We start from the raw sequence: 17,232 nt of genomic DNA, 5'->3' as shown, positions 1-17,232 counted from the left end.
TAACCCAGGCTGCAGGAAAGAAACGGGAATCCATGCCAGTTACAAACCCCTCTTGAGAATCTATCACAGTATTGCTGCGCTACCGACATAAATTCATTAGTGAACATAAAAACAAAAAGCAGCCAACAGAAATCCTGAATAATAGTGGATCAATAGAACAATAGAAAAAATGTGGCACTATTCAAGAGCACTGCTCTCACAGAATGTCCATAATCACAGAGGGAAACCACAGTCCATATGTGTTCAATTCAAACCAAGGTGAAGAACCGTAAGACCAGAGAACCACCACCATAGACTAGTTCACACTGTCTCTTACCAGATTTATATGACCCTCGCTACAAAGGTCATATACAGCATTCAGATCAAGGTAAGGTAAGGTCCTCCTCTCCTCCCCAATGGAATGACAAACGATCACATCTCCACCAAATGTAGGCTCAAAAGACATAAGACAAAACACTCCTCATAGTGCAAACTGTTTCATTGATTTATTCAGTGCAAGAAGTTAAAATACACTTACAAACTTGCAGATGAAATGGAGCGTTGTGTGTATCCTCTCATGGTAGTCTGCTACTGCCTGTTACCGCCGGAACCCACCGACAAGATGGCCGCCGTGTCTCCTCCACGTGTGGCGTGCGTCCCCGTAAGCTCCATCCGACGCGTTTCGTCATAGACTGACGTCGTCAAGGGGTGTGGTCTCACGGCGGCGACGCTATATATATAGCGGCTGGAGATGGGCGGAAACAATGCAAACCGGTACCCGGAAGCCAGCACAGTGCGTTCCAGGAGCCGGAAACGGTCTAGGAGGATATAGATATCACATCCTCTACGAGCCTAGCAATCTCCACAGCGATGACGATATGGAAAGTACAACAATCTCGTAAAAATAGTCTCTATTGAACCATAAGGTAATAAAAGATGGGTGAGAAAAGTAACAACACTTTTTATTAAACACCATAGATAAATGGCCAACACGCTCGGAAAGCGGCTCCATCTAGTGGTCACAGAACAGACCACACAGGAAGAACATCACACAACTCCACCCCTTACCTACACATTTTAAAATGAATCAATACAATAAATACATATAAAAATACATATTAAAAACCATAATTATTTAAAGAGAGACAAAAACCTATAAATATCAATGCAAAAATAGAACTCCATCCGCAAAAGCAGGGTATCACCTAACCCACCAACTATATGTATATCAATATTTGTATAGAGCTCTTATGAATTGTTAATGAATGCGTTCAAATCCCATTCAATGTTTAACCCTAGAGGGGTATAGGATTTTAATTTATAAATCCAGCTAGTCTTTAGTCTGGATACCCCTCGGGTCAAATTATTTCCCCTCCAGTTGCCAGAAAATGTATCTATTCCCAAAAATAGTCTATCCTTAGGATTCCTCTGGTGGCACTGATCATAGTGCCATGATACACTATGTTTTGGGAATCCTTTGATTATGTTGGTCACATGTTCCTTAAGCCTGACATGCAGCTCTCGGATTGTGTGGCCAACATAGTCAAGGCCACAAGGGCACCTAATCAAATATACCACAAACCGAGTAGTGCAGGAAATAAAGGGCCTGATATTAAACTCCTTCCCTGTAGAGCCTGACTTAACTTAACCAACTCTCCTGTTTCTCTCGAGGTTAATCTTACAAATGGCACATTTTCTGCATGGATAAAAACCACCCAGTTCCTGGAAAAACAATATTTTCTTAAGGGGATCCCTAACATTAGGGCCACCTGTAATTTTAATGGCGGTACCCCCCTGTATATCACCTGGGGCCGTTCTGGGATAAGGGAGCCCAAAACTCCATCATTTTTCAAAATGTGGCAATGGCGGCGCAAGATTTTTTTTAACTGAAAAATGCTGCGTCGAATAAGATGAAAAAAAGGCACAACCAAAAGACTCATTCTTTTCTTTAATTTTTCGGTTGCAATAAATCCTCTCTATTACGTGAATCAGCACGCATAATTGCTTCATTCAATATCTGTTCGCTATACCCTTTCTCAAGGAACTTGCCTTTCAGTATCGAGGCCTCCTGTAGAAAGTCACCTCTAAGCGAAAAATTGCGTTTTAATCGCAAGAAATTAACTGACAGAAACGGACCTAAGCCACGCAGCATGATGACAGCTAGTCTTATCAATGAATCTGTTCCTGTCAGTCGTCTTGAAGGTAGAGGTCATAATCTGACCTCCCTCCACCTTGATGTTCAGATCCAAAAAATGAATTTTAGTGCTGCTGAATTCATATTGCAAACTAATACCTCTCTCGTGTTATTAAGGGCAAGCATAAAGTTCATAAGAGAGTCAGAGCTGCCATCCCATAGGAGGAGGATGTTGTCAATGTACCTATTTTTGGGAATAGATACATTTTCTGGCAACTGGAGGGGAAGTAATTTGACCCGAGGGGTATCCAGACTAGAGGCTAGCTGGATTTATAAATTAAAATCCTATACCCCTCTAGGGTTAAACATTGAATGGGATTTGAACGCATTCATTAACAACTCATAAGAGCTCTATACAAATATTGATATACATATAGTTGGTGGGTTAGGTGATACCCTGCTTTTGCGGATTGAGTTCTATTTTTGCATAGATATTTATAGGTTTTTGTCTCTTTTTAAATAATTATGGTTTTAAATATGTATTTTTATATGTATTTATTGTATTGGTTCATTTTAAAATGTATAGGCGAGGTGTGGAGTTGTGTGATGTTCTCCCTGTGTGGTCTGTTTTGTGACCACTAGATGGAGCCGCTTTCCGAGCGTGTTGGCCATTTATCTATGGTGTTTAATATAAAGTTTTGTTACTTTTCTCACCCATCTTTTATTACCTTATGGTCCAATAGAGACTATTTTTACGAGATTGTTGTACTTTCCATATCGTCATTGCTGTGGAGATTGCTAGGCTCGTAGAGGATGTGATATCTATATCCTCCTAGACCGTTTCTGGATCCTGGAACGCACTGTGGTGGCTTCCGGGTACCGGTTTGCATTGTTTCCGCCCATCTCCAGCTGCTATATATAGCGTCGCCGCCGTGAGACCACACCCCTTGACGACGTCAGTCTATGACGAAACGCGTCTGGTGGAGCTTACGGCGACGCACGCCACACGTGGAGGAGACACGGCGGCCATCTTGTCGGTGGGTTATGGCAGTAACAGGCAGTAGCAGACTACCATGAGAGGATACACACAACGCTCCATTTCATCTGCAAGTTTGTAAGTGTATTTTAACTTCTTGCGCTGAATAAATCGATGAAACAGTTTGCACTATGAGGAGTGTTTTGTCTTATGTCTTTTGAGCCTACATTTGGTGGAGATGTGATCGTTTGTCATTCCATTGGGGAGGAGAGGAGGACCTTACCTTACCTTGATCTGAATGCTGTATAAGACCTTTGTAGCGAGGGTCATATAAATCTGGTAAGAGACAGTGTGAACTAGTCTATGGTGGTGGTTCTCTGGTCTTACGGTTCTTCACCTTGGTTTGAATTGAACACATATGGACTGTGGTTTCCCTCTGTGATTATGGACATTCTGTGAGAGCAGTGCTCTTGTATAGCGCCACATTTTTTCTATCCCTCTTTAGAATAACTGTGGTTATATTTGACTGCAAAGGCACAGAAACTTGGGATACAAGAAATGCCAGAAATTGCATGGAAACACAGATGTTGCCAATGTGATCAATTCATACAATAGTTGTACCACATGCACAAAATTGGGAAATTGATTATTGCAAAGTAGAATAAACAGACAATATCTTAGTTTTAAATAATAAAAAAATTCATCATAAGAGTCTAAGGAAATGTTTTCCAGGTGGTTCATACCTTTCTTTTCTGGCTTCTCCTTTTTTTTCTTATCTTCACCCCCTGCTTTTGGTGCTGGCGGGGACCGTTTCACATGAGCTGGTTCAGCAACAGGTTGTGAGGTAGCAGGTGTAGACACAGCAGTGGTACTACTAGGAATACCAATCTGTTTCACTGAGGTTCCAGAAAGAGAGAGAGAAACAATCAGATGTAAATAACAGAACAAATCTGCCTTGTAAACTGAGGGACAACTTTAAAGTTATCTTTTCTCTGGTTCTGGACTATTTATAAAAATATAAATGGAACAATCACCATTTTGAGTATAAAATCAGACCGTTTGAAGCGGTCAGCAAAATGTGTCAGTAACACCGATAAAGAAAGGCAACGGACATCGGTTTATTTCATACCTATAACTCTAATCCAAAAATAATGGCTTCACCTGAAAAAAGTTTTACCAAAATAAATGAATTTGTTAATACAACCATAAGCTGTATATGGCAATTTTAACTGTAATAATGTTCCCTTTTCTTTATTATACATTGAAAGTATATACAGTAAAACCTTGGTTTGAGAGTAACTTGGTTTGAGAGCGCTTTGCAAGACGAGCACATTTTCACATTTTTAAAAAAAATTTTGACTTGATATACAAGCGATGTCTTGATATACAAGTAGCGTCATGTCACAACTGGGTATAAAAGAGAAGAGAGGCGCCTCTAAGTGTAGCAATATTGTTACATTTAATGAAGGTTCAATATTTAGCAGCTCACATGGTTGACGATTAAAACAGGCACATCTAAGTATGCAGGCATCCGGGGTAAAGCTTTCCACATAGACCATCCTCCGCACTGTAATCTTCATCACACCCTTCCACGCTGCGCTCCAAAGTCTCGCTTTCAGATTACTCTACTGCAGGGTAGTCTTCCCAATCACAAATGCAGACTGACATCGGTGAGAGCCAGTGGTTCAGAAGATGGTCTATGTGGACAGCTTTACACCGGATGCCTGCATACTTAGATGTGCCTCTTTAATCATCAACCATGTGAGTTGCTAAATGTTGTACCTTCATTAAATGTCCCCATAATGCTACACTTAGAGGCACCTCTCTTCTCTTTTATACTCTGTAGCTCCTGCTGGAATTTGCTTCTAATCCCCTTGTGGAGGCTGCCATTTGTGGATGGACATTTTATGATGACACAACCTATCACATTGCTTAATAATCTTTGTATATAGACTATAAACGGAAAGACTTATGAATAAATAGTTGTGGAACGGATCATCTGAGTTTCCATTATTTCTTATGGGAAAATTCGCTTTGATATAAGAGTGCTTTGGATTACAAGCATGTTTCCGGAACGAATTATGCTCGCAATCCAAGGTTTTACTGTATAAGCAATGTTGTCAATGAACATTTGAAATATGTTTGCCTAAAATAGCCATTTCATGAGTTATAACAAATAATTACACATGCTCATTTCTACCAGATGACGAGAATACCAATACTCATGAATTAAGGAGGGCCAAGTATAGCAGTGATTTAACCAACATTTGAAGGGATCCGATTATTATTAGATTGCTTTTTAGCAATAAACCAAACATGCAAATCTACAAAGCCGCTTAAAATATGATGGCCTTATAATCTTATTGTGGACCTTCACACTAAAAGTAAACATTCCTCCTCCCTATGCAGACCAGCTAATCACTGCACACTGACAGTCTATGGAGGACCAGTGTGAGTTTGTACACACTGAAATACTGTATGTTTTTTGCACATTAAAGTCATAGTATACCTTTAAAAAATGCACCTATTGATATTTGAAAAATAGGAATCTTGACTTGCCTTATCTTGGAGTACAGTACAGGACTGGTATTCATAGACTAAAGGTTATATGCTGTCACCTTCAGGTGATTAAACACTGGCAAAATCTTTTGTTAGAGCTGCCCCCCAAAATGTACCCAAATAACTCTGTGAGGCTTCAGTTTTTTAAAAAAGCACACGGAAGGGAGGGACCTGTACGGTACTCCAAAATAAGTAATTTACAGGTAATTTAAATAATAAAAAAGAGAGGTGGACAACAACATAGCAATCTAAAACTGCCAAGAGGCTCACAAGATACACAAAGGTTTAAAGAACCTGAACAAAATGCTTAGATAACAGCTTGAAGCATCTTGCGACCAAAGCTGGTATAACCTGAGGCCTGAACATTTAATTTGTAGAACTTGGAAAATGTGTGGACATACGACCAGGAAGTTGCCTTGCAAATCTGGGATAAAGAAGCTTGATGCTGAAAAGCCAACCGCCCTGGTGGAGTGGGCTCTGTGGGGAAAGAGAGAAAAGTTTTCCTTAGGGGTGTAGGCCCTGGAGATGGGTTGTCTGTGGAAAAATAGTGGAACGGGAAGCAGAGTGTCCTCTATAAGAACCCCCAGGTAAAATAAAAAGGGACTCGGTCTAGTGGGACCAATGGCTGTCAAGTAGACCCTGACATCCTTAACCACATCTAAATAATGTAGGGCAATTTCTTTGCCATGTTTTGGGGCAGAAAATAAGGAAGGGAGGACAATGTCCCCATTGGTGGAAAGAGGAAACCACCTTGGTAGAAAGGAAGGCTTTGGTCTCAAAACCACCTTGTCCTTGTGTAAAACAAGAAACATCCCTTTAAAAGATAGAGCTGCTAACTCAAACACCACTAAACAATTTGAGATCAACCAGGAAGGCAACTGCAAATGTGAAGTCTTCCAGGGAAATGTCTTTAATTGGTTCAAAGAGGGATCTCTGAAGAGCAGATGACACCAGGTTGAGATTCCAGGGTGACACAGGAGGTCAAATTGGGCGAAAATCCAATTGACAGTGTAATTCTCTAGGGTTAATCATTCTGTCCTTGCACCAGGCAAAGAAGGCCTTATATGTAACAAAGAACAGAACAGAAGAAGCTGTAGGAGACGTAGGCTTTTTTTCTGTGGAGTAGAATTACCTTAACTAGAGTTACTTCCCTAACCACTTCCTGTCCAGCAACGTACCGGTACATCACTGAATAGGAAGGGTGATATATCGGTCAGCAATGGCCGAGATATCACTCTTTGGGGCCCACCCTTCATCGTACTTACTGGGCTCTCCCTTGTGATCAGGGAGCTCAGTAAGAATGTGTCCTCCCACTGTGTTAAGTCAGAAACCAGAAGCAACGAGGATTTTATCACTTCAGTTTTTTGTCTGTTGCTTTCAAGCCACTGCCGGCTTAGTAATGCTTCGGATTGAAGCGATCCGAAATTGATCTGAATTTTCAAGAGCAGAGGAAACATCTGGGATCTAATATCGCAATCTGTGTTTGCAGTGCATTTTCCAAACGTGTGGCAAAACAAACATTGTGTTTTTTGAAAACACTCTTTCTACATTTTAAAGACATGGTGGTTGGTTCCTGTCTAAATTGGCTCTAGTATGTGTGCATGTACAGTATGTAGCATGTGAATTAGGGACCTTAGATTATAAGATCCTTGGGGGTAGGAACTAATGTGAATTTTAGGTTTAATAGTGATTTAAATGTACCTCCATTTTTTTTCTCCGTTTGCACAAGTTGCTCTTTTAGGACATCAATTTCCTTCTTCAGCTTTGCATTTTCTACACGGAGTTTCTTTTCTTCCCGTAAAGATGCCTGCAAAACTAAAGCCAACATACAGAAATTAAGGTCCGGTCGACTCTGGTAATTACATGCTTCAACTTAAAGTGTTACTAAAGGCAATTGTTTTTTAATTAAAATAATAAACATGTTGTTAAGCTCACCTGCTCTGTGGTATTGCACAGAGCAGTTCTGACCTCCTTTTCTGGGGTCCCCTGCTTGCAACCTTGGCTCCTCCTCTGTGTGCCCCCATAGTAAGCCACTTGGTATGGAGGCACATGTGCATGCTTGCTTCAGAGCTGTGTGCCTCTATGAAGTTGCGCTCCGTAGACACACACATAGCACCACTTTGCCCCCTTCCTCCTCACAGCATTTGACTGACAGCAGCAGGCACTAATGGCTCCTGTTGCCCAAGTCCCTGTTTGAAGAGGAAGAGGAGAGCAAAGGGATCCAGCTGTGCACAGCAATGGATCAATTGAGGATTTAGGTAAGTATTTAGGGAGGTAGGACAGTAGGCTAGAAAAAGTTTTTTACCTTAATGCAGGGAACCACTTTAACCTCTTCATGACCGCGCTATAGCCAAATAACAGCTACAGCGCAGTCGCACATTGGAGGGAGGCATATGACGTCCTGCAGTGATCATGCTTCAGGTGTGCATATGCAATCGCTGTGTTCTTAGGATACAGCTGATCACAGATCGTAGTAAAGAGCCAATCACACTGGCTCTTTACCACGTGATCAGCTGTGTCCAATCCACAACTGAGCACAGTGAAAACAGGATTTGTTGGTTATCGGCATTCTTCTCCTCACGCTGGAAGCGCGAGAGGAGAGCCAATAACCGGCAACTCCACACACAGGACATCTACACTGATAATCAGTGCCCTGATGATTAGTGCCCTGATGATCAGTGCAGCCCCAAAAGTGCTGCCAATCAGTGCCCATCAGTGCTGCCTATCGTAGCTGCCTCATCAGTGCCCATCAGTGCAGCCTCATCAGCGCACATCAGTGAAGCCTCATCAGCGAAGGAGAAAAATTACTTATTTGCAAAATTTTATAACAGAAGCAAAGAATTAATTTTTTTTTCCCCAAATTTTTGAGCTTTTGTTTAGTAAAAAATAAACCCAGTGGGAATTAAATACCACCAAAGAAAAGCTCTATCTGTCTTAAAGAAATGATAAAAAAATTTTGGGTACAGTGTTGCATGACTGTGCAATTGTCCTTCAAAGTGCGACAGTGCTGAAAGCTGAAAATTGGCCTGGGAAGGAAGGGGGTAAAAAAGTGCCCTGTAGGCAAGTGGGTAAAGATTTTACATCCTTTTGAGCTAAAGCTATATTCACTCCAGATTATCCTCTGTTTTAAACCTCTGAGCTTCCCGTATCCTTATCCCCATGTAATCCTCTATTCCTTAGTCTTTTCTCTTCTTCAGTTTACAGGAGGCAAAGCGGACACTTCCTATTTGATGTTCACCAATGGAGTCCTCTCAGAATCCAGAAGAGGAATCTCAGGTGACCGTCAAGTACTAGCCAGTGCGGACATGTGCAGTGCTGGATTAGCACCACCCCACACCCGGAAACAGCACTGGTGAAGGACCTAAACTGGTGGACTTAAGTACTGTATTTTACTTTACAAGCGAATGGGAAAAAAACTGCAGGGTGGAATGGTGAAAAGGGGGTTAAATTCTGCCTAAGGATGGGCAGATATACTGCATAGGTAGCATGTTGGAAAAAAGGAAAATCTATTAAATTAAAGCTAAGTGATATGAGGTAGTAGCAAAATTTGTTTTTCATCCACCATGGTGAAAATTCTTTTGTATGTGTAAATTAACCTTTACTTTACAATTTTCATTCAGTCAGGACAATGAAATTGTGCATAACCGGTAAAATGGAAGATATATCTGTAATCTGAAAATGAAACCACTATGTACCTGCGCTGCTTGTGCCTGAACACCTAATAAATATGTGTCAATGATAAAGTGCTAGTGCAAAGCTGTGCTGAGTGCAACCATGAATCCTGTGCATACAGATCAAGTAAATATCAAAAATGAATATCAATTATAAATAATATATAAATAAAACATTCCATGTGTAAAAGAAAAAAATGTGAAAATTATCATATGCATCAAAAAATATATATAAAATATATATATATATATAAAAAATATAAAAATTCATAAATTTCTATAATCTTCATCCAATATTCTTAAAGTGAAAAGTCTCTGTGCTCATTCAAGTGCTCTGTGCTTCATAAATAAATGAATAATAAAGTGCCAGTGCCAGTGCTCAGTCCAGGTGAGGTAGTGCTCCCCTCTCGGTTCCCCACTCACCAGAAGCTGGATATAAAAACGCCTTAACAATGGTCTTATGAAGTAGACCCCTCAATAGATCGTCAGCAGGAGCAGGGTGCCGAACCAATGCCTCTCACTCTATATCCAGGCAATACTCTCCCAGTTCATGAAAAGAAAAGGGCCATCATCGTGCAATATGTTTAACAGTTTATTAGCACGCAAAATAAAATTACACTTACACTGTGCAGGGAAACAAACAGCCTTGTGCAAACCCGAGGGACGCCAAGCAAATGGCCGTGCGTTCCACCCGCGTAACCGGAAGCCGGAAGTGGTTGCAGCCGGAAGTGACGTATTACGTATTCGGACGGCTTGACGCGTTTCGCTCCGCCAATCAGAGCGTTATCAAAAGGCTTTTGATAACGCTCTGATTGGCGGAGCGAAACGCGTCAAGCCGTCCGAATACGTAATACGTCACTTCCGGCTGCAACCACTTCCGGCTTCCGGTTACGCGGGTGGAACGCACGGCCATTTGCTTGGCGTCCCGCGGGTTTGCACAAGGCTGTTTGTTTCCCTGCACAGTGTAAGTGTAATTTTATTTTGCGTGCTAATAAACTGTTAAACATATTGCACGATGATGGCCCTTTTCTTTTCATGAACTGGGAGAGTATTGCCTGGATATAGAGTGAGAGAGATTGGTTCGGCACCCTGCTCCTGCTGACGATCTATTGAGGGGTCTACTTCATAAGACCATTGTTAAGGCGTTTTTATATCCAGCTTCTGGTGAGTGGGGAACCGAGAGGGGAGCACTACCTCCCCTGGACTGAGCACTGGCACTTTATTATTCATTTATTTATGAAGCACAGAGCACTTGAATGAGCACAGAGACTTTTCACTTTAAGAATATTGGATGAAGATTATAGAAATTTATGAATTTTTATATATATATATATATATATATATATATATATATATATATATATTTTTTTTTTTTTTTTTTTTGATGCATATGATAATTTTCACATTTTTTTGTTTTACACATGGAATGTTTTATTTATATATTATTTATAATTGATATTCATTTTTGATATTTACTTGATCTGTATGCACAGGATTCATGGTTGCACTCAGCACAGCTTTGCACTAGCACTTTATCATTGACACATATTTATTAGGTGTTCAGGCACAAGCAGCGCAGGTACATAGTTGTTTCATTGTTTGAAAGGTATTACCTTTTATGCCTGCAGCAGCTTCTTATTATTATTTTGTTTATATCATATATATTGACACCTAGTGATCCTAAGCGCAAACCCCTCACATTTGATATCTGTAATCTATTTTACTAAAATGAAATAAAACATGAAAGTGATATGGGAAAAACAGTGTTGTATACACAAAAATCTGTGAATATTTTAAGTACTTTATGACTACCTTTTCACTATTAGTTTCCGAATATATGTGTAAAGAGTACAGTGAACCCAGCGAGGAAGCTGCCAATAAATCCTGACAACTGGGGGTAGAATAATGATTTCCAATTAAAGTCACTTCCACACTACAGAAAAAGTAGGATACAGTGGAAGTAAACTACCAATGATACAAAAAAAAACAAAATAAAATAAAACATGAGAGAAAGCAAGGAGTGGCTTTGAGGTGATGTCATTACGCATGCAGATCCGCGAACGAACGAGTGGTGTTTGTTAGCCGACAGCTTGCTGGAACGATACTTTGTACATGCCTTATTTTGACCTTCAAAAGGTAATTGTAGCCATCTACTTTTTACAATAAACATATTGAATTTGATAGACTTCACTATGGGAGCTTTTTTTTATTTTACTCTCGAGTCCATATGCGATCCAATACCTGTTGTCAACTCTTCCACCTGTGATGATCATCCTTATCCACCTGCCTGCTCAAGCTCATTTGACCATTATAATTTATGGTCCAATCTGTGCCTCCATACAATCCTGTCTCAGTGGTCTACAGACAATTCCTTGGACTTGATGGCTTGGATTGTGCTCTGACATGCACTGTTAACTGTGGGACCTTATATAGACAGGGGTGTGCCTTTCCAAATCATGTCCAATCAACTGAATTTACCACAGGTGGACTTCAAGTTGTAGAAACATCTCAATAATGATCAGTGGAAACAGGATACACCTGAGCTCAATTTTGAGTGTCATGGCAAAGGCTGTGAATCTTTCTAGTTTTTTATTTTTAATAAATTTGCAAAGATATCAAACAAACTTCTTTTATGTTGTCATTATGGGGTATTGTTTGTAGAATTTTGAGGAAAATAATGAATTTAATCCATTTTGGAATAAGGCTGTAAAATAACAAAATGTGGAAAAAGTGAAGCGATGTGAATACTTTCCGGATGCACTGTACAATAAAATGCAAGCAATGATAAAACTTAATAACCAGATCTTTAAAAAAAAATAAAAATAAATGCAAGTAATGTGTCTACAATAAGGGCTCTTTCACACGGGTGGTCCGATCAGATCCGCCTGTCAGTTTTTTAGGTGGATCTGATCGGATCCTCCATGCAGCTCTATGGGGCAGCGGGTGTCAGCGGAGACACCTCCGCTGACACCCGCTGCCATCCGTATCCGATCCTGTCCGTGAAATCCGGACGGATGGAAACCCTATTTTTCAATCCATTCAGGGATCGGATCAGATCGGATGAGAGCGGACAGGCGGTCCGCTCTCATCCGATCCCCCATAGAGAGCAGCGGGAGCTGTGACACCTCCCTCTCTGCACTACTCATCGGCGGATCGATCCCCGCTGAGCAGCACGGATCCGCCTACGGAGGCGGACCGTGTGAAAGAGCCCTAAAGAGGACAGAATGTATCAAAGGAAGACCTGTTAGAAAGGAAGACTCTAGTTAGCCAAGCCATATTTCTTACTTGCTTTCTCTTTAAGAAGCGCAACTTGCTGTTTCAAATACTCAATGACATGGTCAGCTTCTGAGGCCCTCTGCTCTAGTCTGTGCAATGATGGGTTATTGGCAGCCATCTTCCCCAGAAACCGCACAATAAACCTGAGAAAAAAAAAAAGTTAGGTAGAGAAAGCGATTGGGGGGTAACATATGCAAACATATTCCAAAGAACTCTTTAACCAATTCTGCTCTAGAGCAAATTTTTTGCATTTTTGTGCACACGTGTAAAAATCTTCATCTTTGGCAATAAAATTACTCAAATCCCCAGAACATTTTATTTTTTCTGAAAGCAGAGGCTCTGTAGAATAAAAAGATGATAGCTGCAAATTTTTTGTCACATGATATTTACGCAACTGTTCATTAAAAGCACATTTTCAGGAAAAAGTATAGGAAATGAATTTTAGTGAAAGCACACACAATATACTATCCCCTTTTTTTTTTTTGGGTAAGATATAAAAGTTTCCAATACCAAACATGCTGAGTGTCTTAAACATTGTGTGTACCACCCATGATATGGTAAAAATCTACAATACCCAAAAATCTCCATAGGTGATGCTTTTATAGCTCATCAGTTTAGAGTTAAACAGGAGCCCTTATGCTAGAATTATTGTTCTTAGACGTTCGCAGCGACATATCACATGTGTGGTGAGGCCGCAGTGTACACATACACGGGCACCCTGGGCGTGCATTAACATTTGTGCACGTGTATGCGGGACAACTTGGGTTACCGTGATCTTTTTATTTTTTTTTAATACATTTTATTGTCATTTTATTTTTTTTTACCTTTCTTCTTTTAGGTCTTTTTTTATTTTTTACTTGATTGCTATTACAAGAATTAATAAACCCCCAATGTGATAGCATTGGGCAGGTGACTGGTACTCTTTTTTTAAAACATTAGGGGTCTAATAGACCCCAATATGTCCCCAGCCCTTTACTACATCTAACCAAGTACTGATCTGCTTGGTTAGATGTGTCCACTAGCTGTACTGGTCCGGAAATGGTGGATCTGAAACCGGAAGTGATGAAATCCTCATCACTTCCAGTTTCATTGTTTACATGTGAAAGTGAGGCATGGGGGACCTCGCCGACCGCTGCGTGAAAGCACATCACTCTACTTTCAAGCCCTCAGCCTGCTGAACAATTGGATCACAAGCTAAGGGGTGCAACTGAAGGCATCAGCTTGTGATTAGCAGTTCTCTCTTTGGCCATACAAAGTACATCCAAAGAGCTGAACTGTGAACATACGTTATAGACACGGATTTATGTCCGGGACCTGCTGATTGGCCGTGTCCATTTACAGTCCTGAGCCCTGTGTAGACGGACAACACAGGGCTTTGTACAGAAGGAACACTCTATTTGTTACTTCTCCCTGCTTTGAATCAAACAGATTTTTAGTAAAAAGCAGCACATAATACATACATTAACACTATTAACACTTGTTTGGCACACACTTAACCCCTTGATTATCCCAAGAGGTTGACCCCTTGCCAGCCAGTGTCATTAGTACAGTGACAATATCACTGATCACTCTATTAGTGTCACTGGTGATGTCAGTTAGTCAATCTCCCATCCATTGTCAGTTAGTGTCAGATTGCCCACCGCACTATCACAGTCCCACCATAAGTCGTTGATCACCGCCATTACTAGTATAAAAAAATTAATAAATACAAATTCCAGTATAAAAAGACCATAGTTTGTAGATGCTATAACTTTCACACAAACCAATCAATATACAATCATTGTGATTTTTTTTTTTCCAAAGACATGCAGCAGAATACATTTTGGCCTAAATTTATGAAGAAATTACATTTTTTTATTGGATATGTTTAATAGCAGAAAGTAAAAAATATTTATATTTTTCAAAATTTTTGGTCTTTTTTTTGTTTATATAATAAAAAATATGGGTACAGTGTTGCAGGACTGCGCCATTACCAGTTAAAGTAGCGCAGTGCTAAATAGTAGAAAAATTAGATTTTTGACTTACCATAAAATCCATTTCTGTGATGTTCATTGACGGACACAGCTCCTGACCTTCATGACTATTGGATTATACTGTCACCTACAGGAGTAGGACACTATGCAGAAAAAAAAAAGTCTGGCTATGCCTATGGGCAGTTCCAGGAGGTATACTCCCTCTCTCTGCTTTAGGTACTCTGTTTTGTTACAAGCAGTGTCAGAAGAATTGCAACTCCACAGAGGAGTGGGTGCTGTGCCAGTCAAAGAACATCAGAGAAATGGATTTTACAGTAAGTCAAAGATCACATTTTCTCTTTCGTACATTGACGGACACAGCTCCTGATCTTCATGACCACTGGGACGTCACAAAGCAGTGTTAAACATGAGGGGTGGGAACAGCAAAAAAATTCCCAAGGCTAAACATTAGCCAACCAGGCAACAGGAGCTCAAGCAAAAACAACTGGAGTCCACCTGAAAAAAAAAAAATACACCCTCAAAAGAGCATTAGGTCCCCTAAACCGCAGCCTGCAAAATCTTGCGGCCAAAAGAAGCATCCGCAGATGCTCACACATCCATTTTATAGAACTTTGTGAAAGTATGCACAGACGACCAGGTGGCCGCCTTGTAAACCTGCGTCACTGATGCCGGAAGACGGAAGGCCCAGGAGGCACTAAGTGCCGAGTACAGTGTACCTTGACAGGGAAAGGGGGAACCTGACCCCTGATGGAATAGGCCTGAATAACTCTCTGTCTGATCCACCTGGAAATGGTCGCAGAGGAAGCGGACAACCCTTTCCGAGGCCGCTCTCTGAGCACAAATAGTGAGTATGATTTCCTAAAAGACTCCCTAGCTGCCAGGTACACCCTAAATTTCCAGACCACATCCAAGGCATGCAAGGCAATTTTCTTCAGATGTTTTGGCCTGGGACACAGGGAAAGCAACACAAGGTCTTCATTCAAATGAAAAATCAGAGAAAACCTTTGGGAAGAACGACGGACAGGGGCGAAGAACTACCTTATCTCTGTGAATCACCAAGTAAGGTGAACGATAGGATAACGCTGCCAATTAAGACACCCTGTGCGCAGATAGCCACCAAAAAACCCACCTTCTGAGGCAGCATAAGCAAGGGAATCTCCCGAAGGGAGGCTTCTGGAGGACCGAAAGCACCAAATTGAGGTTCCAAGGCAGCAACGGAGACCGCACTGTGGGACCCCTGAAGAAAGGTACGCACCAGGGAATGTGTGGCCAAGGGTCGTTGGAAGAAGAACGCCAAAGCCGACACCTGGTCCTTGATGGGACTCAAGGCCAATATCTATTCAACCTCCCATAGAAGGAAGGTAAAGACCTGAGGCACCGAGAAGGAGAATGAGCGAGGATGAACCTCAAGAGAGTCACACCACGCAAAGTACGTCTTTCACGTACGATGGTAGATCTTCCTAGAAGTAGATTTCCTAGCTTTTAACAGCATTGAAATCACCGACTCAGATAAACCTCTATCCATCAGCACCTGCTGTTCAACAGCCAAGCTGTCAAAGCCAGCGACTGTAAACAGGATGGAAGATTGATCCTTGGGACAGCAGATCCTCTCTGAGAGGAAGCTTCCAAGGAACGTCGGCGACCAGCCGCACCAGACCGGCGTACCAAGCCTGGCGAGGCCAGTCCGGAGCCACTAAGACGACCGGAATCCCTTCTGCCTCGATCATGCGTAGAAGTCTGGGCAGAAGCTTGAGAGGAGGGAAGGCGTAAATCAGCCGAAACTGAACCCACTTGGCCACCAGCATGTCTGTGGTGTCTGCCAGAGGCTCCCTTGATTGAGCTACAAACCCTTGCATCTTTCTGTTGAGCTGAGACAGATCCACCTCGGAGGTTCCCCACCAGACACACAGCTGATGAAACACTCCTGGATGAAGGGACTACTCCCCTTGGTCCAACGCCTGCCGACTGAGGTAATCCGCCTGCCAGTTTTCCACTCAGGGAATGTGTACGGCAGAGAGAGCTGAAACGAACCGCTCTGCCCACCGGCTACCTCCAGAGCCACCAGGACTTTTTGTGTCCCCTTGGTTACTGACATAAGCCACGGCTGTGGCATTGTCCGATTGAATACGCACTGGACATCCTTGAAGACGATCCGTCCACTGGTCCAGGCACAGTCACATCACTCTGAGTTCCAAGACATTGATCGGTAGTCTGGACTCTTCCAGTGTGCAGATTCCCTGAGCAGAATTTTTCCCCGAGGACGCCTCCCCAGCCAGACAGGCTGGCATCTGTGGTGACTACTGTCCCATACAAGGGGAGGAAGGATTTGCCCAGCCAAAGTGCATGAGAGCGAAGCCACCATATCAGGCACTCCTTTGTTCCCTGGCTCAGCCGGATCTGATTGTCCAGAGACTGTGTAGTCTTGTCCCATTCAGCCAGAATCTCCCTTTGCAGGGAACTCATACAGAACTGTGCAAACAGAACCACCTCAAAAGGTAGACACCATCAGGCCCAGCACCCGCATGCAAGTCCGGAGGGATGACCATCTGCTGGACAGCAGGAGACGGCTTGCAGCATGCAATTCCTGGAGTTTGTCCAGAGGAAGGAGTACTCTGGCTAAGGCCGAGTCCAGAATCAGACCCAGATAGTCCAGATTTGTGGACA

The 17,232-nt window shown here is 41.9% G+C and overlaps 1 protein-coding gene across 3 annotated transcripts in view; it reads right to left on the bottom strand.

Moving 5' to 3' along the window:
- The window catches only part of AIMP1 (aminoacyl tRNA synthetase complex interacting multifunctional protein 1), a 135,259-nt gene that overhangs the window by 54,765 nt on the left and 63,262 nt on the right, over window positions 1-17,232 (bottom strand). For all 3 annotated transcript variants that reach the window (XM_082256986.1, XM_082256984.1, XM_082256985.1), the window contains 3 exons: window positions 12,605-12,738; window positions 7,350-7,463; window positions 3,833-3,985 (listed from right to left, as the gene is read on the bottom strand). In XM_082256986.1, coding sequence (XP_082113112.1) covers window positions 3,833-3,985; window positions 7,350-7,463; window positions 12,605-12,713 — 376 coding nt within the window. In that variant the 5' untranslated portion in view covers window positions 12,714-12,738. The remainder of the gene's footprint in view (window positions 1-3,832; window positions 3,986-7,349; window positions 7,464-12,604; window positions 12,739-17,232) is intronic.

Source organism: Pelophylax lessonae (assembly GCF_965119305.1).
Source record: "Pelophylax lessonae genome assembly, chromosome: 1".
In the NCBI taxonomy this organism is placed as follows: Eukaryota; Metazoa; Chordata; class Amphibia; order Anura; family Ranidae; genus Pelophylax; species Pelophylax lessonae.
Note: the sequence above shows the minus strand (reverse complement) of the source record. Positions and strands in the feature narration are given on the sequence as shown.